Here is a 23,235-nt window from a genome sequence, read left to right on the forward strand (position 1 = left end):
ATTTTGACGATTGCCCCAGTGCACAGTGGGGATTTTTCCGATCTAGCTCCTATTAATTCAAAAAATATTTTTTTGGTTTTTGTTTATTTTTTGTGTCAGTAGGGCTAAGAAATGTCTGAATTTTTCATATATGGCATTGTTTTATCTGTATGTCCACAGCAAAACTAGGAAAAATGCGCCCAAAGTTCACACTCATGCGTGATTACTCAATGGGCTCAGCAAGGCCCGAAAGTATAGCTCAATTTCATTGTCCTGTCCTGTTGGTTTTAATCTTGCGAGATCTTAAAGTTGCATATCGTCTGAAAGGCACCTTTATTAGGAATGGAATGACAAACAGAAAGTATGCCACAACCTTACTAAGGTCACAAAAATGCCCTTTACAAAAAAAAACCCTTACAGACACCATATTGAAGGAATGGTATTCTAAATAAATGTAGGAAATCAACAATGTTCTCCACACTTTTCCACTCCGAAATATATCCTATCGAATTCGCCACTTTCTTCTGCACAAGACAACGCCTAGTTTGGCTGCCGAAACTTGCCTGAACACGGAATATTCACAGTAGAGTATCTTAACACCCCACTCGAGGAGCGCTAGGGCAAACAGCACGATATAGGTATGTTCCGGACATAGGCGAATAATTTTACTTCGTGATTTATATGATGCATATTTTCTGAGACACATTCATTAGGAATAGGATGACAAGCGTAAACTATACATACCGTAACCTTATTAACCATCGCACTTGTGGGGAGGGGGAGGGTAAAGGGGTCGGATAAAACCCCATGGTTTTCCGCAAATTACTCGCGCAAAAAGCGGCCGATCGCGCCGAAACTTTCGGTACCCTCGAGATCATCAATTTGACATCTAACCTAAAAATTTCATGACTCTGACCCAACTGACCTTTGACCTGTGGCATATTTCTCGAGACCATGTTTGGCCGGAATCGCGATTCGGCGTATGCCAGCTCACATTATCCGCAGTTTCCAGTCTTTTTGTGGTTTTAAACGTTCAAATATGTGAAATGATGTTGGTGCCATGCATAATGGTGGGTGACAAGGTCACGTGAAGGTCAAGTCAAGGTCATTGACCTTTTGATGACCTTGGTTCACTTTTTCGAGTTTTACTTGTTTCTAGGGTAGTTTTTGGCAATATTACTTTACTACTCGTTTTTGGTGCTGATTTCGATTTTAGCAGCCATTTGAATATTTACGAAGTAGTTCTAGTGCCTTCGTTCCATGTTACGAAGCTATCAGTAGTAGGTGACACTTCTATGGATGGCCGGCAGGACGCCTACTAATTGATCTAACCTGACCTGACCCGACTTGGCCTAAATGCATAAAGACATCGTCTGTGATCAAAACTAACATGAAATTCGTGATCAGCACCCCAAAATACCCCGTAACACCCTAACTTTGCGAAGTTTCAAGAGGTCTCGATTTCCCAACTTTAGTTGGGTCATTAAACTGACTTGGAAAGTCAGCTTATGACCTTGGACTTTAAAATTGGATATATTCGGCCTAATTTCGTCATAGGCAGCACGCTTGACTTTTCCGCGAAGCTCTAGCTTGATCAGGGGCCAAACGGCTGAGCGGGGGGTTCAATTGAACCCCCTATACTATGTTGATTATGCACATTTACAGGTAAAATTCTCACCAGGACACACCAGCCAACATCTGTGCACAATCTGGCTACAATTCTACCTATGGTTTGCCCTCTACGAATAAATACGTGCTAGATCGGAAAAATCCCCACTGTGCAGTGGTTTCGGAGTTAGGAGGGGGGGGGGGGGTCTGGAGACCCCCCCCCCCCCCAGTCACCCGCGTTATGGAAAATACCCCAGTCATGCGCGGGTTAAATATCGGCAAATATTCTCAGTTGACAAATCCGCTTAGGGCGATTGATTGAGAGGATTATTTATATCTAGCATTGTCACGCCTACCAGCGACAAACATGAATTCGTTCTCGTTAACATGAGTAAATTATTAAGTGGATTTAGAGGCAATACCACTTAACGGCAACGCTTCATTATCATTTTGTGCAAGTCACCACCTAATACACATCGATCTGCTCTTTGTCCAAAGTCCAATTACCTGAATGAAGCCCGTGCCCACGACGCCGCTAATTGTGAATCTGCTTCACTTTTGTGTGTTTCCGTTCAGTCACATGCCTACTAGTTTTCAGTCTGTTTCCGTTTCAGTGTTGGTCCTATGCCTGCCAGTTTTCGGTCTGTTTCCCTTCCAGTGCTGATCTATTTTCTGTTCTTTTTTGGTGGGCTTTCGTTCGAACGTTAGTCTTATGTCTGCTGGTGTTCCGACTGACTGAAATTCGGTCGGCTTTCTTTCCAACGTGCTGATCCACTGTCTGCTGATGTTCGGTCTGGTTCCGTTCCAGTACTGATCCTGTGCCTGCTGCTGGTTCAGCTGGCCCGAATCGACGCCCAGTTCTTCACTGACACGGGAACGATGAAGGTGATGCCGCGCGTCAGAAGGACCCAGCAGATGCCGGTCGGAGATGATGAGGTATGGAGGAGTTCATTGGGGAGGAACCTATACCCATCGCAAGTCATTGTTATTAATGCGTGTGCAATGTAAACGGAGTGCAAAAGGCTATTTTTGTGATTCAATGCGTTAATTTAAACTCATGAAATCCTGTCATCTTTTAGTGTTTGTTGCTTAGCTACCTGCTACAAAAATGCAATCTTGCATGTTCCGCTTGTCGTCAGGTGCTGGCTTTGGAAACGAGAAGTGGGACAATCCTGCATCTGGTGCCTTTCGCGACGACGTCCTCCGGGGAGCGAGTGTTTATCGAGAGCGTAAGAGCATAGCGCGGCCCAAGTGCCAGGCCTGATGACAAACGGCGCGGGCTCTCACCGGGAGGAGAAAAGCGCCGCTGACCAGTCTGCGTGTGGGCCGGTCAGTGGGTGGATTGGTGCTATTGATCGGCAGAGGCGGCGGTGATCTCCATAACATAACGTCGGCGTGCCAGCTAATAATCATGCGCGGTCGGTATGTAACAAGTGGTATTTTCTGGCCAAGGCACAAACCTTGTGTAAATAGCCGTGACATCATTAATTTCGGCCAGTCAGGTCTGCGCTAAGCTCGTCAATTCAGTCCGGTCCGGTCAGTCACCCGTTCGGTCTGCCGTGGTTTGATCCAGTCAGACCTGAACTGACGCGATCGACCCAGTTCTCCCGGACTCGGATTAGTCCATGTCGGGACAATGTGCAGCGCGTGGGAGGCGAAAAGTGTTCAGGAGCTATGTAGGATGACGTTTGTTTGCAGTGTGGGACGCCAATAGCTTCATTCACAGGACGACGATCAGAATTCAGTGCACACATAAAAATATTGACACCGTTAGCGGTGTAATTGCACAGTACATATCTGAGCACTTGAGGAAAGTTAATTTAGTCCCTTCCCCGCTTAAATTACTCGCGCTTCTAAATGAACACCAGAAAGAAGGTAATATAACACTGTTAGGGGGGTTGGGTGTTTTGCTACATGTAGTAAAACACCCAACCCTCCTAACAGTGTTCTATTACCTTCTTCCTGGTGTTCATTTAGAAGCGCGAGTAATTTAAGCGGGGAAGGGACTAAATTAACTTTCCTCAGGTGCTCAGATATGTACTGTGCAATTACACCGCTAACGGTGTTAATATTTTTCTGTGTGTGGAACGGGCTCGCAGTCCTTACTTCGAATATTTCCCGTAATTCGTTGCAGACCATGACAAGGTGATACAAAGCGTGCGAATATTTTCGTAATATTTAGAAACAATAGGAACGAATCGATGTAAATATGCACACGAGGCTGACTGTGTGTTATCGAAATAATAAATAAAACAGCTGAGACAACCACAATGGCGTGTGAAATGCTACCCGGCATTGCAAGGAAGTAGTGATAGGCAATGATTGTCGCAATTGATTCGCAGTTTCGGCCATGACACCGCACAACTCGATATTCATACCAAATGAATGAAAATCCCTTCGCTAGCGTAGCGGAATCTGATCACAAAACGCAGCTCCCACCTATAGTGGCTGTATGACCATCGTCCTTCTTATGCAGTCTACTGCTCAGTTTTATGTGGGAGTCGGTGCCTCAGATGAATATGAAAAGATGCTGTCTCACAGATTCGGCGTCATAAAGACGGCGAGAAATTCAGTTATTCTGCCACCGTGTTTGTTTTACAAAATAGCGGTTCTTTATTCATATGGCGTTGACTCGCTTCTCAGGATTATTGTCCTAATTTCACACTTCTAGCTAGATAAAGGTACGCCATGTAGCTAAAACACCAATAATGCAAGATATTTTTTCAAGACACAATACAGCAGATAACCCTACAAAGCTATTGTGAGCGAAAATCGAGGTGGGAATAGGTGCTCCGGTATCTATAAAGCCGATAATGACGTTACCTATTTCCTATGTAATCGTTGAAGGCATATGCGCCTGCGGGCGGCACAAGGAATACTTTCGCAACGCTGTTCTACGATAAATATTTCTTTGAATGCGCCAGTTTTGATTTTTTTTTTCGTCATATTGATTTTTCGTCGTCACCAGTGCATTTAAAATCGTATAGTGTTTATGGTTGTATTTATTTGTTAGTAAGCCTTCAATGGTACATAATGCATTAGATACACAGGGCATACATTACATACACAACGTAGTAATGACCACTCTCATCACTGCTCCAGTCCGTTTAGTTCACGCACGTCACACTCGTGTCGGGGACGCCGCCTGCCCGCGACCCGGGACTCCAGGCGGCACGGCACACACGCGCACCACACAACAGGCCGGCCGTTCCGCCGTCCGCACCGCGAGGAAGCGACGGCGACGGTCCAGTGCGCCCCTGTGTGTGTGTCTGCACGTGTGGGGGCGGCCAGCCGGCGCCAGGCGCGGTTCGGGGCAACAACAGCACTTGAACCGGTCACGTGACGTCCGGGGCCGCTCGCCGCGCCGCGTTCGTCTCTGCTCGGATTGACCGCGCCATATTCGCCACCGTTCGGATTAGCTGCGCCAGTAATGAGCCAGCTGAGTGACAGGCCGCAGCGACCAGTCGGACTCGCGTCATTCATGTGCTTTGCTAATAAACCGAGACGGCCGGCTTACGAAAATCCCGCTGAGGTCAGCAATCTACGCGCTATATCACATTTTCCATGTCGCCGCTGTGGCGCTCTGTTAACTGTCAGTAAGACACTCACTCCAGGGCAGCTGCCGAAGGATCGGCAGCCACACAAGGCACGGTTATTGCTCTTACCGAGTCTGTGTGAGTGATGCTTACACTAAGGCCAGTCGGGAGCTTCCACTAGTCGTTATGCTCCGACGCTAGCTAGAATTTCGCCTGCATTAGCACAGCACTTCAGAGACGGAACTAACCCAGCTGACGATTTGGACGTATGCGTCTGATACCCGGCAGACTGGTAGAAAATTATGCCAAAATGCAATGAGTTGAATAACCGAACAGGTTCCTACAATAACGATGTTAGCTTCCATCGGAATAAGCGAGAGACCAGATCCTTATGGAAGACTATTGATTTATGGTTCGATGAACTAAAAATAACTTAAAGCTGCGCCAAGATGGATTCACTCGGATGTTGAAGGCGAAGATTCTAGTGGCGAAATGCCACGGACAATCCCAGTCAACGCATCCAGCTTGAAACGCGGCCGCCTACAGAGCTACAAGCAGCGCCACCAGGAGGGCGGCGGCCGTTGCTGGTACTATTGTCGCCGGCGCTGAGCTATAGATGACGCCCCGTTCGCCGCGCCGGCCGGCGAAGTAGGTCAGGGGATCGACGTAGCCGATTGAGAAGGGCTCTTCGGCGTCAATGAAACCTGCGGGCAGAGACGTGGACTGCAGACAGATGTCATGCCGGCCTCGTCTGCCGGCCGGCACGGCACACAGACAGGCGAGACAGGCAGAACAGCACGGCACATAGGCGGGATAGGCGAGCCGACACTGCACACAGGCGGGATAGGCGGGTCAGCACGGCACAAAGGATAGTGGACAAGATAGGCGGGCCAGCACAGCACACATGCGGGATAGGCAGAACAGCACGGCACACAGGCGGGATAGGTGGGCCAGCACGGCACACATACGAGACAGGCGGACAGATGATGAAACCCTATAAAAATGCCCAACCGCTAACGACACGGCGATCAAACGTGTTCTTCCCTAAAAGCCGGCGACAAACAAACCCCTACACGAATATCAGAAAACCGAAGTAAAATGGCACCAGGACTCAAGACGGCTTGTTAAGTTTTGCTACCTATTGTTACCGTGATACAAGTAATCGTAAACGTGAAAGGGGAGCACAGAAGAATTCCCGATTCCATTCATTGCCTGTAACATATACAATAAAGACAACCTGTGCTGAGACGTCATTATTATTCATTCCTTGTGCAAGAGAGTAAAAAGATAAAAAAGCTGACCCGGCCCGATCACGGCGTCTTACCGGCCTTGACGTTGGTCTCGGCGTCCTCGAACTGGACGTTGAGGATGGTACTCATCTCCACCTGGAACACCTGGTTCGGGTCGCTGCTGGGAGTGACGGCGCGACGCCGGCGGCGGCCGTAACCCAGCTCTCCGTTACTGCACTGCACCTATGGGCGAGGGAAGGGGCAGGTCACTGCCGGCGGCCGCAACCCAACTCTCCGTTACTGCACTGGGCCTGAGGGTAGGAGAGGTCAGGTCATGTCAGGTCAAGTCAGGTCAAGTCAGGTCAGGTCAGGTCAGGTCAGGTCAGGTCAGATCAGGTCAGGTCGGGCCAGGTCATTGCCTGCGGCCGTAGCCAACCTCCCCGTTACTGCACTGCGCCTGAGAAAATAGAGGTCGCGTCAGGTCAGGTCAGGTCACCGCCGGCCATAGCCCACTTCTCCGTCACTGCACTGCATCTGGGGAGGGAGAGGTCGGATCAGGTCACGTCACCTTAGGTCAGGTCACCACAGACGGCCGTTGACCACCTATCCGTTATACACTGCAGTCTGCAACTGGGGGCGGTGAAAGTCAGGTCAGGTCACTGTCATCAGCCGTGCCCCACCTAGCTTTTATATACTGCTATGCACCTAAGGGAGGGACGGGTCAGGTCAGGCCACTGTTTGTGTTACACCCAGCAACCTACCTCAAAGATCACTGCAGCCGAGAACGAAGCACGGATCGGGTAAGATCATTATTTACAGGAGGCAGGCACATCCCATCAACGCCTTCCGTAACTCCAAATATCCGTTCCACGTTGAATTTACTTCGGCTGCGAAATCGCCTTCTGTACTGGATGATAAAAGCAGCCTTGTGGGTAATAGTTACCCAGTTTTTTTTTGGGGGGAATGGGTAACGATTTTGTGACTGCATCGACTATGAGATTGTGCACTGCGCACTGCACTGTGCAGCGTTTCCCGTTGGCCGCACTCCGGTGTTCCTCCACTCCTTACGAAACCCGTCTGTCGGGGCCATTTTTACCGCGCTTCCCCAGCACGGGCGAACCCCGATCGGTGCCAGAACCTGTCCGCCAACGCGAGCTCACCAAACTGGGAGCGACCGCCGCCCACGGAGTAATGCACACTGGGGGCAGCGATTCCGCAATCGCGGGGAGCAGAATACAGGGAACTGTAGGTACGCTGATCTATAGGAAACCGATATTCCCAACAAGCGCTGATCTTTAATTAAGATCTATTGATTAATGTTGCAGAGTAACGGTCTCTAGTTGCCAGACCAACGACCTCTGACCTACCGCTAATGTGTCGTCACTGACCGGCTGAAATTAGCCGGGCTGTTGCTCCGTCAAGTGCCAGTACGTAGTTTGCAGACCGTGGTTCTCTCAACAGGCTAGTTATGCGCACACCATGGACTACAGCGTTATTTGTAGAGACGGTTAAGCCGAGAACCCAGTCACACCAGCCTAATATCATGACATGAGCCATTACATAATTGACAGAAAGGTAGTTAACATTTCAGCTCCAACGACTTTTGTGTGCAAAAATGCCGGCAGTTCGGTTTAATTATGCACTTACAATGGAGGCGCTGCCAGCAATCACTCAAAGATGTTACAAAACAGGCCAGATTTTCCTATGTGTGTTGCGCAATGAATTGCATTGTCGAAGCTTTCAATGTGACAGGGACAACTATGATCTAGGGTTGTTTTATTGTGCTGTTTCCTAACCAGTATGGCTGTAATAGCCGTGTTTCCAGAGCTACTTGTTTGAAGACGAGGTTAAACTGGGTCGCAGATCCATAGGTCCTGCTATTGTTGTTTTGTCTATTAGAAACAAACAACAGTCTTCTGACCTGTCAATCTGTGGGTTGACCTGTAGGCCACATAGTCGCTTGATGATGCGATCAATCAGATATTTACCGTTTCATAACCGCAAAGCAGTACCTACACATAGTTCCGCGATTGGCTCACAGGTCTGACTACAGGACCGGCTCCTTTTCGACAGACACATTCTTGTCCCGCAATACCAGTCTGCGGTTCATTGGACAATAAATACATCGGCTGACCAGCCAGGTCTCCGAATCATTACACAAGGACAATGTCTGAAGTTACTGGACAAAACAGGTCTGAGGTTCACCTTAGTTCACTGGATCAGTCAGGTCTCTGCACAGCTCATCGGGCTTATGCTGGTCAAGGCAAGACTGGAGAATGTGTCACACTCCGTTTAAAAGTGCAGACCGTAACGCCAAACTCTAGTTTAAAGTCGCTACTTCAGCCCATTTTGAATCGCAGGACACAAGCTCATCCTCAATGAGAAAAACGCAGAAGAAGCTGCACTTCAGGCTTGAGACCACGAGCAGTTCCTTGGGTTTTCCTACAGTTCGCATCCCTGTATCCTTCCCCAGCCGGTGACTGTGCGCCTCCAGGAACCCGTGCCGCTCCCTGTGAGCGATGCTGGCCGTGCCGTGCCGCCGTGGGTCGTTCGTGGGCCGCCGGGGCCGCTCCATAAGGGCTGCGCCGCCCACGGCCGCCCACCAGCGGCACGGCAGCCGCCCGGGCGGCGCTGACAGAGGGCGCCGCCCCCGCCCCCGCCCCGGTATATCGGCCCGGCCCGGCCAGGTCTGGTCCGCCAAGGTCGGATAGGTGGAGCGTGGGCAGTCGTGACCGCCCCGCCAGGATAGAGCGAGGGAGGGAGAGCCGCTAAACAGGCTGACTTGGTCCGACATTCCCAGAGAGTGACTGAAATCGGCACTGGCCAATGACGGTGCTGGGGGAGGGAGCGAGGGAGCAGGCAGAGGAGGCTCACAAATGACCTGAATACCGCCTGGAAGGGAGCTCGGGAGCAGCCGAACAGACTGGTGAGTGGTGACCGCTGTGCAAAGCGCGGAAAATAACGTAAACAATGGTAAACTATGGTGACAATGAGCGAGAAGTCTGGAGAGTCTTATACATTTACTCTAATCCTGCTCGATGTCTGCTTCGCGCCCATCTGGTGTTAGCTGTTTGTGTTCTGTCGCAGTCTCCACACTGTCTTGCTTTTTTGCGGTTTCCCGCTGTAATATCTGCGCACTAATGGTGGCCACACTACTCAGCACCAAAATATACCCTGCGGTATAATTCATCTCTCCATGTCTCGGCGATAACAGGTAGCGATCTAAACTAATGGCAAGAGACTACAATGGAATACATAAACAAAACAGAAACGAATCGCCGAGTAGGGTCAATCTTTACCATGCCATTTATGAGACTTCTGATGAATAACTGGTATTTCTTTCGTTACGGATGATACTTCGATTAGGGGCATCGAATTAAGAGCTACTGAAAAAATCCGTCTTGACTGCCGAATATGGTAAAACCGAGTTGCAAATTGTATGATAACGGAGTGTTCTTGTTGATAATGATACTACATATAACTTATAAGCCACCATGATAAAATGCCTGTGATTGGCGGTTGACGGCTATTTCGCGATCGCGATCTGTGCTTTTCGGTAATGGAACTGTTGAAAGTTACCAGGCCACAGTTCCCGCCTACTGCAAGTGCACTGTGCGCGGATGTCGGTGAGTCTGCGTGAGAGTCGCCGTGACCCGTGGCCCGCCGACAGCAGCCGGAACTCACCCCTTCACAGACGTCAATGCACACATTCAGGATGCCCTTGAAGAGCACGTAGTTGGTCTCAGGGAACTTGAACGCCCGGAAGTTGGCCTTGAGCTTGTCGCCAGTCTCGGTGGCAAAGTTCCCAAACAGGTACGGATCCACGGAACATCTGAAATGAGGTTTAGAAGTTAACTACACCGAACTATGATGCGTTACACAATGTGGTTTCACACAAAAGAATATGAGCACCCAGCAATAAAGTTGTCTATCAGTATGATTTACACTCCTGTCCTGTTGTCTCAGGAATTAATTAAGACTCGCGTACAATAGCAAGATCATTAACTGAGTCATGATGAGCCTCCGACAGAGGCAGCCAAATATAGCTCAGAACTTCAATGAAGCGGAGTACAATAATATGGTTATTAGGGTCAACAATGGTGGCAGATGATGATTAGAAATGGATGGAGATTAATGGTGAATTATGAAAACGAAACACGTAACAGCAAGTCATCTTACCCTAGGCGTTCCAGTTCAACCCTCACCTCACGTCCTCCATCTCTCCTATGAATCTCTCACTCTGTCATTTTCCACCCCATCGACCCACATCCTCCTTAGGCCAATTCCTCTTGTCCTCTCTCCTTTCCCTTCCTCTCCCTCCCCTCTCTCTCTCTCTCGCACACCCACCCGTTGGTGAGCACCAGCTCCTCACCTCCCCTCCTTCCCTCCCCTCTCCACACCTACCCACCCATTGGTAAGCAGCAGCTCCTCACCTCCCCTCCTCTATCCCCACACCCACCCGTTGGTGAGCAGCAGCTCCTCACATCTCCTCCTCTATCCCTTACACACCCACCCGTTGGTAAGCAGCAGCTCCTCCTGTTTCCTCCCCTCCCCTCCCCTCCCCTTCCCCTCTCCCCTCTCCTCAACACCCACCCATTGGTAAGCAGCAGCTCCTCACCTCCCCTCCTCTATCCCCAACACCCACCCGTTGGTGAGCAGCAGCTCCTCCTCTCCATCTCTCCCCCCTCTCTCTCTCTCGCTCTCTATCTCTCTCCCCTCCCGCATACCCACCCGTTGGTGAGCAGCAGCTCCTCCTGTTTCCTAGTATCGCTGACGATCATGTCGCTGACGATGATGCCGTACGTGCTGGACGAGTTGTCGTCCAGCGAGATCTCCATGTCGAGCGGCGCTCCGGGACGCACGTTCAGCGACGTGTCGATTTCCTGGCCGTCCTGACGGACCACCACTCCGAGCACCGGCTCCGGCGCCGTGGCCGTGATCTCCTCCGTGATCTCCAGGATCCTGGGTGGGGGGGGGGGGGGGGGTACTACAGTCAGGGGACAGGAGAGACCGTTACAGTAGAGTATCTCCTGGGTCAGTAGAATACCTCCTGCGTGATCTCCAGGATCCTCAGGAGGGAAGTTTTACAGTCGGACGGCAGAACACTGAACGCCTAATATAGTCAGGTAACTGTGGGAAGTAATACAGTCAGATAACTGGCAGGAGAGTAGTGTCTCCTGTGTTGCGGGGTGTGCACTACAGCTAGATCACAGACAGGACAGTAGAGTATCTCCTGGGCCAGGAGAAGACCTGCTGGGCGATCTCCAGGATCCTACGGGGAAGCAGCACTGTCAGAGAACAGAACGGACAGCTCGGTTATTGGTATTTGACATGACTGCGGGGAGAACTGCATTCAGAGGACAAAACAGACAATCGAATTACTGTGAAGACACAATGGCGTAAGGACAGTTCAGATGACCTGTATGCACAATGGGCGTGACTATTGGTAGTGCAGACTTAACATCATTCCCAGGGCCAGGCGGTGGAAACAGTTACCACGACAGCCAAAAAACAGTAGCGATACCATATAGCAGATCAATAGTCTGGCAATAAAATCGCACACACCCAACACAGTCAGAGCCAGAGTTCTGCTTCTGAGGTCAGGTCAAGCCAACTCGGGCTGACTGCGGTGTCAACCGCCGTTCCGCTGACCCGCTGGATTGACACAGCGGTCCCGGAGCAGTCCACCAATAGCTGACTATGTAGCGAGCGCCGCCGACCGAACAAGTACCGTAGAACGCGCAGCGGACGCCTGTGTTTAGTGTTTACCTTGTGGGAGGGGACGGCAGTGTAAGCGGAGGGAGGTGGCAACAGCGGTGACTGTGTCGCGTTTATTCACAACTAAGGCTTGATGTGTCGATACTACACTAGCTGTCGATGCACTAGGTAGTCCTCTAGATAGTGCGCGGTCATGCTAGAGATTCTACTAGGGACAACCTCTAGGAGCGATGACTCAATATTCATCAGTCTCTCATTCCCGGTGCGATAGTATAGTCGTCCACCGATAGTGGCTCCGGTCTCCATAGTCACCTGTAGTCCTGCATGTGCCTTGTGCGACCCACCGAAACATACCAAAAGTGGATTGCGTCAACGTCTAAAGAGACTCGACTTTATCCTTCGTTCCGTATCGAAACTTTCCACCGTACAGCAGCCGTCCCGTCCCACCGGTAGCACCCGACCACGCTGCAGCCGGCGGTGACGTCACGTCACCCGACAATGGTCGCCACGCGGCCAACTCCCAGCCGTGAGAGCGGCGTGACGGCTCGGCGTGACACAGATGTCACGCCGGCCCGACACTGTGTCCGCGGGGTTGTGTCACCGCCGTGTCTTCTCCCGCTCCGGTGCTGACTGGGTGTGGGAATACAGGCCACCGGCTGATAGTGCTGTCAGCGGGTGATAACGCCAGTGTTCACGGCCACCAGCGGGACGGCGACGCTATTGAAGGCGGCCTCCTATCTGCCGCGCCGATCGGGTAAGTGGCGGTCCGTTTTTCTGCTGTTGTCGCGGCGGGGCGCGTGCTGCGGCCCACCACCTCGTTCCTCTGTTGTTGGAGCGTATAGCGGTCTTCCTGTTGATGACCTTTCCGGGGTCAGGGGCCGCGACCTTCCGACCTCCCCACAATCCAGCCCACACGAGGTGCTTGCGGTGGGGACGGGCTCCACGGGCGAAGAGGTCGCGATGCTGCGGTGACGCTCAGACACGGCCGTGGGCGCCGCACATTCACGTTCTAGCCAACAAGGAACTGCAGTGACAACACGGCTCAGGGAATAGACACGGTGGCAAGTCACAAAGAATGGCAGCGATAACATGTCACCGCGGATTTCACATGCGTTGATGCGGTAAATGAGGAAGCCGATTTTGCCTTATGTGATTTGCTGGTGCAATGTGCATGCTGTGAAAAAATGACATTCCTGTACATTATAGCACTAGCGAGCCGCGAATTGTCAGCCATTGAGACAATTCATGGACGGAATTGCACATTTTCCGGGTATTTAGGCGCCGTAGGCCGCAACATTGATGTCAATTATGTCGATTACCTACTGCTATACTCGTATGGTGGATAAAGCGTGTGACCTATGCGATAGAGCTCGCAAAGATAGCACAAGTGTTCGGTTCACTGTGAACAATGCACTTGAAGTGTCGATTGTGTGCTCTAATCGTAAAATTGTAGATGTGTTTAACCACTACTCGTCCCCTTCTTCTTTGTGGTTGCCGGTTGAGGTGAAATAATAATAAAAAGCTACTAATGCCATTTCACACTCACTCGGGCTCCTGGAAGCCGCTGGGCCAGCCGTCTCCCTGCGGCGACCGCCGGACGATGTTGTGATCCTCGTGCTGGACGGTGCCGTTACCGTTGTACGCGCAGTGCAGGCGCAGAGACTCCTTCATTCCCGATTCGTGTTCAATCACTACCTGGTGAGAGTACATCCTCTGGCCCTGCGGAGACGAGGGGTGAGGGTCACAGGGAGTGAGGGAGGTGTCGCTGGGTAGACCGAGAGAGTAACGTGTGTCACGGGGTGAACTGAGAGTTTGGTGGCGGCGAAATGGGCCGGGAAAAAGTCACGCCGGTGGCAGCCCGAAACAGGCCATGGTGACGGGCTTTTTGTTCCTTCCGCGTCAGAAATGGAACATGAGGAGGAGGTTTCCATTCATAGAAATCACAAAGCAAGACAATGCCTACTGTGGACAAAGGAAGAGTTGAAAAAGGCCATTTTCACAATATGTCTATGAAATATTTAGGCACGCTTGATTCAAAGCAACTGTAAAAGATTGCTAACGCGACACAAGACAGATTGACATATTGAAGTATGTAAAATGAGCTTGAAAACTAAAGCTGAAAGCATTATCCGAGCAATTGCATCAAAGACTGGCGTATTGAGAAACGAATGCGTTCGTGTGAGCTGCTTACTAAAGATGAGATATGTTAGCTGAAAAATGAGCACAGAGTGTGTACTTGTGTAAATATGCTCATAGAACAATGTATATGGATCTATCAGCACCCACTTACCGTCTTAGTGTTGACGATCTTGGTAACTCCACAGGCGCTGAAATCGTTGGTGTTTGCCAAATTGATATGGAATATAGCCTTTTCGTTTCTCATATCCGGTTCACAGCCTGTGAGCGACAAAGTTGAGTTAGTGCCTAGCCAGGAACAGAATAGAAATGCACCGGAAAAGGCAAATCACGATTACAGTCACAAGTTACTTCGTATCTCAGTTAAACATGTATCCGGTCGGTGCAAACTACCCGCTATAATGCACCACTCATACACTCAGATGGCACATACCTGGGAAGTGTTTGAGCCGGTGTAGGTAGAGCTGTTTCATGCTGGGTGTGACGTCCACGATGGCGTACATGTGTTCCCGCTCGCAGTCGATTCGGTACCGCGCTGTAACAGAGGGACAGAGAGGTCAGTAAGGAGGGGAGAAGGGGTCAGAGGGGAGGGAGAGGTCAGTGGAGCGGGGAGGGCCGGCGAGTGACACCGGAGAAAAGTACCATGCCCCCAACACACAGGTCTCGACAACGCCGCTCTAGCTCTCTACAAGTGGGAAAAACACAGTTCTTTCTTAATAAAAATGTGTCATACGTTTTGTCGGAAAGAGAATGAATGAAAAAACGTTAGTAGGTACTCAGTGATCAGCTTACGCTGGATGAATATTGGAATGCACCTAATGAACTTTGGAACTCGTGAGCCAGTCACCGCTAATTGGTATGCTGATCGTCACTTGTTTGTGTTTGCGTTTGCCTGCGTGCCAGTCCCCCGCATTGCTACCTCTCGCGGTTCTTAGATGCGGCCGGAGATGAAAGCACCAACGGGATGACAGGACGCCCAAGATTCTGGTATGTCCGTCGGAGGTAAGTCAACAGTGTCGCTCGCTGGACTGTCAGCCAACGCTGCCCCCACAAGGCGTGCTGCATCACGTGTGTCATAATTGTATCGTTGATCATATTAAAAAAAAATATTCACCCTGGTTTACTGACTTCACTGATTGTACAAAGTCGTAAGTGGTAGACTCGTAAGTGGTAGACCGATTGCGACTTCTTTGTGGTTCACTCATTAATATGTAGATTGTAGGCAATCAATCAGATATACTGGAACATTGTATCCATCAACTATGCGGGATACAGCCCACGGATACTGAGCGTGGTGGCGAGGACGTTCCATTACCCGTGAAGGATCGAGCATTGAATGCAATAGTCCCGAGTGCCGGCTGAGCTAAAAAGGTAGTCGGTAGAGAAAACGGTGAACGTAACTGTATGGACGAAAAAAAACATAGATAAGCTTTGTTGGAGATAGGAAAACGGTGTGTACAGATTCTGCACTTCAGCCTTGAGCATCCACATGGAATCATTATTATCCGTCTTATCTCAAAAGGAATTAAAAACATATCGACAGTGAGAAAAGAATAATGGACCTGGACTCAGGACTGGAACAGTTCCATTTTACCAATCATAGCGGAAGCTGCTTTCAAGCATTACCATTGAGATCTATACCCATCTGAAGTCGCTCTTTGAAATGCAGTGCCCATCCGTTAGCAATCCCAATCAAATTTCTCCAAAATAAATCGTAACCCTTCTCGAGAGTGGTTACCTTTAGGGCGGTGTTTCAGCGTGTTCAGTCGTTTAAACTCGCCATGTAATTACGGTAACCGGGGCTGTTAACCAGCCGCCGGTAGCCGTGTAATTGGTTGATTGCCAGTCATCTCCAAGGAAAGGGTGCTCGGGCGAACAATACAGCCGCTCGCCGCTGTCCCGTCCGTCTCTGGTAGACTCCAACCGACAGAGGGGCCCAGCAGCGGGGCGGCCGAGCTCGCCAGCAATTAGGGTGCCGCCGTTAGGCTGACAATGCCCGGACACTCTGTGCACTCACCGCGGACACTCATTACATACATGGACACTCACTATGGACACTCGGCAGTCGCGGACAGCCACCACCGCCTGGTCAGATGTTGGACCGAGGGCTCCCGGTACTTTCTACCGTCCGGCCGAACCATGCGGGCTGTCGTAACGACGACAGAAGGGCCGACAGAATACAGACGAGGGGTGTAAAACTACCGGTCATTAGACGCACCACGTGGGTGCTAATGAAAGACGCGGAAACACTGGCCAATACGGAATTAGTTAACACCAGGAACTGAACGTGTCACTCCGATAGTGACTATGCCATCTGCTCCCGCATGGTCTTAGCTCCTAGTTTGACGTCTTACGGCCTCTAACTAGCCCGTGAATATGCTACACCCAACGCCACCGGTCATGACGATTCGCCCTGTGTGAACTGATGACGTGACCAATGATATGCCGCCTGGGGCGCGGGTCGCGAGTCCGCGCCTCCGCGGCCTTGGGTCGAAGGGCGACCCCGTCTCCGCCGGTCACCGTCACCACGCTCTCGGCCCAAGGTCCCGGCGAGAGCAGCTCGTCTGTGGGTGCCGCGGCCGACGGCTCACGGGAGAGACAGATCGCGGGAGAAACAGTGCTGGCTGACAAGCAACTGGTTGTCGTCGGAGAGGGATTCAGGGACAGAAAGTTTGAATGACAGTTTCGGATGGTTCCCGCGACAGCTAAGGCCGGCTACGTTGCTAGTCACAGATTATTGTCGTGACCGTTGGAAATGACCTTGTTTACGGTTGAAGAGGAATTTGCCCCAATTACAGGAACTGACGAGTCCAACTTCGTGATCATAACCTCAGGTGATCGGCATGACTGCAATTAAGATCTATCCTTTTCTTATCGCTAGGCCACGATCCGCGGGAAAGCTATTTCATATAATAGCCACACCAGCCTTATCCTCACAGCAAAACCAGCCACAGCTAAGCCGGGTAAAGACGAACCATGCCTCACAGCAAAACCAGCCACAGCTAAGCCGGGTAAAGACGACAGCACGCAGTGTAAATCTCACAGAGGCCGGTATTTTCCTTGTTCGATACGGCCGTCTGCCGTCGACCGGAACGGAGCGGCCGTTCGTCCTCGATGTCGTCCGACGGCCGCCAAGGGCAGTTCCCACACACACACAGACACAGCCGCCGTTTGAATGTCCTCCTTCCCTATTGGTGGCGTGTTTGTGTGTCTGTGTGCGGCCGTCCCTTTAGTTCACCGAGCCGAGACTGTTCTCTGCGCTCGATGGAGGCCATCTGCAGCCCTTGGGTAAGTATACCGCACCGGGACGGTGGACTGAGTGACCACTGACCGGTTTACCAGCCCCAGTGCACCGGGAGGGAGATAGGCGACAGTCACAGGTCAACTATGCATGGTTCCAGGCATGGTAGTCAGGGCAGAGTGTGCAGGAAGGAGGGAGGCGAGAGTCAACGAGTCAGCTGTGCACAGTTCCAGGTATGAGGCCATGGCTGAGTGTTCGGGAAGGAGGTAGGCGGCAGTCAACAGGTCAACTATGCATGGTTCCAGGTATGAGGACCAGGGTGAGTGTGCGGGAAGGAGGGAGGCGGCAGTCAACAGGTCAAGTATGCATAGTTCCACTCCAGGTATATGGTCCAGCTGAGTGCATGAGAAGGAGGGGGAAACGACTGGTCACCTCTTCAGGCTGCGGGTTGCGGAGGGAGGTGACATGTCAGCCTCATATGAACACCACGACCGGTCAGCCATGGAGCTCCCAGGAGGTAGCTGACCGGTCAACTCCGTAATTCCACGACTCCTAAAGCCCCTCGAACATTGCAGCAAGCCATTAGGTAAGACACCTGAAGAAAGGCGGTAGGCTGTTTGTAATTGTCATAATGACTGTTGTTGTTGCGGGTATCTGACCCATTTAGACGAGATCGTTGTTAGGTACCCACCATTATGAACCATTCAATATAGGTACTGACAGTTCTACATAGGTAGTTAGCATGACCTGGATCTTATACTGGATTGTTATGGTTAACGAATAACGACCCAATTAGCATCGGACAAAGAGAAAAGCGGATTACGTATGACGAAATATATCTACCTACTCAGAAGCCCAACCGTGCACCGCACAACACAAAATTCGGGATGTCGCAAAGGTAAGACAGAAAAGCTCGACTAAGGTAGGCATGTAGGATGATGAGTGGCCATGTGACCATGGTTTAGGTATATATTTCTAGTCAACATGGAGCATGTTCAGCCAGGGGGCTTATTTAGCAGACGGCTCGTGCAGTGCAGCCCGCACCTCGAAGCCGCGGCTTTCACCGGCCGTGGGCAGAAAAGTCCTCGGTGGCCCGGTCGGACCGGTTGCAGGCCGGCCAGGGCGGCGGTGGCGGCGCGGCCGGCACCAAATCCGGCGCAGAACCGCGCCGTATCGGCCGGCTCACCGTTAACCAGGCACGGCTTCCCGAGCCGCGCCGGGTACGGCACATCTGCGGCACAAAGAGCGCCCTGCGCCGCCCACACCGCCCGGCGCCCTTTGTTATCGAGAGGAGCCGATGGCCCGGGCGGAAACACGCCAGTAGCCGCTGTGGACGCCGTCACCCGATGAGCAGGAAGCCATTGTGGCGCTGTCCGGCCGGGCCGTATCTCGGACTGTGGTTCGATGGGGGGGGGGGGGGCAGTCGGACGATGTCCACCGTCCGCTGTCCGCTGTCCGCTGTCCAGCCCGGCGTATCCCACTGTTCATTGTCCGGCCGAGGTGTATCTTGGACTGCCGCTCAACAGCGGGGGGGGGGGGATGGTCGGACAATGTCCGCTGTCCGCTGTCCAGCCCGGCGTATCCCACTGTTCATTGTCCGGCCGAGGTGTATCTTGGACTGCCGCTCGGCGGCGAAGGGGGGGGGGGCGGTCGGACAATATCCACTGTCCACTGTCTGCTGGACCCAGACGGACTCCACTCTTTGGGCGTCTCCACATACCGAGAGTAACTGCCGACCGACAGATTGTGGCGGCAGCGCCCCTCTGCCGTCGGCCGGCCGGCCTCCAGAGCCGTGCGCCGCCCCTGGCTGGCGATCAGTCCGGGTCAGACACGACTTGACGGACCAGGCGCCGGCTCTCACGGCTGCAGTGGGGTCTGCAGCGGCGCCAGACAGTCGGACAGGCCTTCCCTCCCTCCCTGTCTGATCGCCGGTCGACCGAGCCGCGGCAGGGACAAAAACGACACGGTGCCGGCGCCACGTGCCGTGGGTTGCGGCGCGTGCCGGTCACTGATACGTGTCTTAATGAGGGGACGGTTCAGGTCGGGTGGCTGGCGCAGGAATGCGAGGAGGAAACGGACGAGTTATTCGAAATGAATCCAAAATGAGTCTCCCAAAATCCGGTGAAGGAGTGGTGGAGGCTAAAACTCACACTGAAATTGCACTAGACTTGAGACAAGTTGCATCATTTTGCGAGAGCCACTGAAACCGATGGACGGATGGAACGTCGAACTGTTTCCTTTTTAGGTGCCGATGGACCAATCGTCTGTCAGCAGTCGATAGCGATTCACCAGCACATGTAACGGCTTACAGGCAATGCGCTGCGGAATGTCCTTGACATAGTTTGGAGTGGACTTAACACCTGCCTTATGTAGCCATCCCAGACTGCATGAAGACTGAACACCTGTTTTCAGGAGCTGCAAGTCTTGCCTGCACTGGGTCCAGCACCTGTTTTACTAGCGATCTAACCGGACCTCCATGTACAGCATCCAGCAGCAGCTGACCGACACAGTCCGCGTCGCGCTCCGTCGACCAGATTACCTCGTCCGCATCTGCGTCCGAGGAGCAGCTCGCGGCTGCCTGGCCGGACCGTGTGAACGTGCAGGGTGCGCAGCCGGCCAGAGCAGGCGTCCCACAGACCTGGGAACTGGCATCCGCCGCCGCTGCTGCCGGCAGAGCACGCTGCCGGCTCCGACACCGTCAAACCGTTACAGTGGCGGTGAGAATTAGTGACCGACTCAGAAGATTGACGCCGAGATGACTGTCGTAAACGGCGCCAGTTATGTGATTGGCGGCGTTTTGGGCTTCCGGTCCCGGCTGCACGTAGTGTTATGGACATGTGACGAGCCGTTTTTGTTGTAATTTACGCTGAATGGCGCGCAATGACATTCAGTCGTAGTCGTACAGTAGGTCTACAAAATAAGTCCTCTCCGTATCCGGGCAGGTGGCGCCTGAGTAGCGCTCAGGCGCTAACTGCCCGCTGGTGATCCGCATACGGAGAGGACTTATTTTGTAGACCTACTGTACACACAGCTAGGCAACGGTGCAAAGTAACTATATGCTTTTGATACTTGAAGTATGTAAAATGAGCTTGAAAACTAGTTGGTTGTGGGTTGGAGCATTCAAGTTTGCCAAATACCTACCTTGATGAAAATAACTTTCGGCCAAATGGGCTCCACATCTAGAAAGAAAAATCACACCTTCAACCATTCCTTTCTTGCTTTATGAGACCAAACGTACGGAAGCCTGCAGACTCAGAGACCAAATGAGAGACCAAACCAAACGCCATATGTTCGAGGCATAGCGATTGGTTAAAACGAATACCTAATTTCCAGGTGCAAAATACAAAAATGAAAACAAGGTGGGGGAAGAGGATAGAGACTGCTTTAGGGAAGTCGGAAGATAGTTTAGATCTCCATAACAAGTGTCAGGAATTGATGTATGTACACCGTACATCTATTACGCTGTTTCAAGTTCGAAAAGCTGCGCTGGAACATTAAAAAAGGTAAGAAATCAGTCACCTTTCCCGGCACTAAACGGGCTAAGGGACCGCAACTATAAGCATTTAACATCGATAAGGTAAGTTAAGTTATTAGACATAAGCGATCTGTACCTACTTAGATTGAAAGCCTCTGAGCTGCGGTGTTCACCTGGGGGTGGGGGTGGGGGTGGGTGGTGTGGTGGGGGGGGGGGGGGTACAGAGATATTCTATAAAGGGCCTCCTAATAAAACATCTCCCTTCTGCTCTCCACAATAATAATCAATCAACTTTTCCTTTCTTTGACGACTTTTTCAAAATTCAAACCGACCTTTCGGCAGGCATTCTGTTTTCCTAAGAAGGCTCCCTTACCTCTACATCCCTTCTTCAGGTGTCAGGCAGACTCTATCCAACTACCTTGGTGGGCTTGGTGGGCGGCAATGGTATGGAGGCCCTCCGTGTATGTATAGCCAGCGTAGCGCCCAATGTAAGGCCTGGTAGGTCCCTCAGTGTGTAAAGCCAACGTATGCACATCAGCTGCAAAGCCAACGGAGGCCCCTATACGTTTGCTAGTCAGAGGGGCCCCTCGTGTGTCAGCCAGCGGAGGCACCCTGCCCTCGGCACTCGGCCCGCGCTGCCCCTTTGTCCGTTGGCCATGCATAATAATCACCCTGAGGCGTCCGGCGGCGCCCGCACGCAGTCCCGCTGCAACGTCCCTCCGTTCGGGGCCTGTGCAACTGCAGCGGCCGGGGTCACCCAAGGTGAAAGTGCCAGGTGCCCCCGGGTCGGGCAGCGGGCCTACCTTTTCCGTGAGTGGCTACTGCGCCGAGCAGCAGCAGCAGCAGCGGCGCTGGCGACACCATGGTGGCAGAGCGGGCGGCGGCGGACGGGACGGTCACTGCTCACTGTCTGAGTCGCTCGCTCGGCTACTGGGCCGCTCCCATGCCCTCGCGCGCGCTGCACCGAGCCGACTGACCGGCCGGCCGGCCACAGCAGAAGACCGTCCAGCGCGCATGCGCCGGCCGCCGTCGCCGCCGCGGTGTCGCCGTCTCCGCCGAGATTTGAGTGGGCGGCAATGGTACCGGCTGAGAACCGCACCGGCTCGGCTCGGCACAACAACAGATGGTGGGTGGGAGGGATGGCGGTGGTCGCGGTGTGGTCGAGCCCGCCGGTCAGCGCACACCACCGCAGCGAGCCGGGCGACGCACAGAGACCCGTTACCCCGTCCGTGGCCGTCGAAACCGATACTGCCGGTCAGTGGTGGTAACGATACCCCACCCAACCGCCGCCCGAGCACCAGCGGGCGTCACCACCGGCACCAGCACCACCCGGCCAGCGGAGGCAAGCACTCCCAACCGACCACCCACCGCCGTCTGAGCACCAGCGAGCGTCACCACCGCCAGCACCAATCGGTCACGGTGGTGTCGTGGGCGGCGCTGACCCGACCCTGACACTGTTAGAGACACACTCGAACGAGCGGGCACACCACGCCCAACGTCATCACAGGGGTCAATGGGTGACTGTCCCACAGGTCACGGTCGGGACTGGGGAATCGCCAAACCAAAGGCTAGTTTAATGAAAGGTCATGGGCATGATATTCCAGAATCTTATGCCTATAAGCGCTAGTCCAAGTTGGCTGGTTGGGTTCTGAAGTGTGTATGGAACAGCCGATTCGTCTTCAGGTGAGTGGCGTTATGAGGAGTGAGACGTGCGTAGTTAATAAACCCGCATTTCGGTCTGCTGCGCTTTCAAGCTCCAGCTGAATTTGTCCGTGCGTTTGTTAGTATGTCTGTCTTCAGTGTCTGTCTGTCTGTCTGTCTGTCTGTCTGTCTGTCTGTCTGATGTAAGACTGCGTCCCACTCTGAGTCTAATAAGTCCGACTGTGTGTATCCAGCCGGCCAGTTCTCCGTAAATTTATATGAATGAACGCCCGGCTCAGTCTCGGACGCGGTCGGTCCGACGCGGGCTCCCACCGCGCCGGTCTATCACAGCGGGAGCGGTTCCCACTAACACAAATATTGCCGGAGCGGCGGCTCGACCACTATCGGGGGCGGTAACGGGCCGTCCCGTCACCGTCACGGCCGCTGGGAGCGCACGGCGACTCGCTCGCGCCGCCGAGGTGTGGACTATGGTCAGCGCACGCCGTCACGCTCCAGGGAGCTCGGCGACGGCATTATGTATGACAGAGACGGACAGCGGAAGGACCGATTACCTGGAGTCCTGTCGGCTAGGTTACTGGGACACAGACGCGGGAACGGAATCAGGATAATTATGTTAGAACCGATAGCTCCCATAGCTCCCGTTGACGAATA

At 52.5% G+C, this 23,235-nt stretch overlaps 1 protein-coding gene across 2 annotated transcripts; it reads right to left on the minus strand.

Moving 5' to 3' along the window:
• Window positions 1–4,571: 4,571 nt before the first annotated feature.
• On the minus strand, window positions 4,572–22,334 carry LOC122389629. 2 transcript variants are annotated; one of them, XM_043381829.1, is made up of 8 exons: window positions 21,726–22,334; window positions 14,640–14,741; window positions 14,361–14,467; window positions 13,617–13,789; window positions 11,084–11,314; window positions 10,037–10,184; window positions 6,448–6,595; window positions 4,572–5,827 (listed from the first exon to the last, which is right to left on the minus strand). In XM_043381829.1, the coding sequence occupies exons 1-8, from the start codon at window positions 21,784–21,786 to the stop codon at window positions 5,664–5,666; spliced, it is 1,134 nt and encodes a 377-aa protein (XP_043237764.1). In that variant the 5' UTR covers window positions 21,787–22,334; the 3' UTR covers window positions 4,572–5,663. The 2 variants fall into 2 exon arrangements, with proteins under 2 accessions (XP_043237764.1, XP_043237766.1); XM_043381831.1 differs by having other exon boundaries at window positions 4,572–5,846; window positions 21,726–22,275.
• Window positions 22,335–23,235: the final 901 nt, after the last annotated feature.

The sequence above is a fragment of the Amphibalanus amphitrite genome, unplaced genomic scaffold (genome assembly GCF_019059575.1).
Source record: "Amphibalanus amphitrite isolate SeventyFive unplaced genomic scaffold, NRLGWU_Aamphi_draft 000366F_arrow, whole genome shotgun sequence".
NCBI classification, from domain to species: domain Eukaryota; kingdom Metazoa; phylum Arthropoda; class Thecostraca; order Balanomorpha; family Balanidae; genus Amphibalanus; species Amphibalanus amphitrite.

Coding starts and splice junctions, on each gene's coding strand:
- LOC122389629 (XM_043381829.1), bottom strand. CDS start 21,786: ATGGTGTCGCCAGCGCCGCTGCTGCTGCTGCTGCTCGGCGCAGTAGCC. Junction 13,790..14,360: donor AGATCGTCAACACTAAGACG/GTAAGTGGGTGC, acceptor TCGTCTCCGCAG/GGCCAGAGGATGTACTCTCA. Junction 5,828..6,447: donor CGAGACCAACGTCAAGGCCG/GTAAGACGCCGT, acceptor CTCTGCCCGCAG/GTTTCATTGACGCCGAAGAG.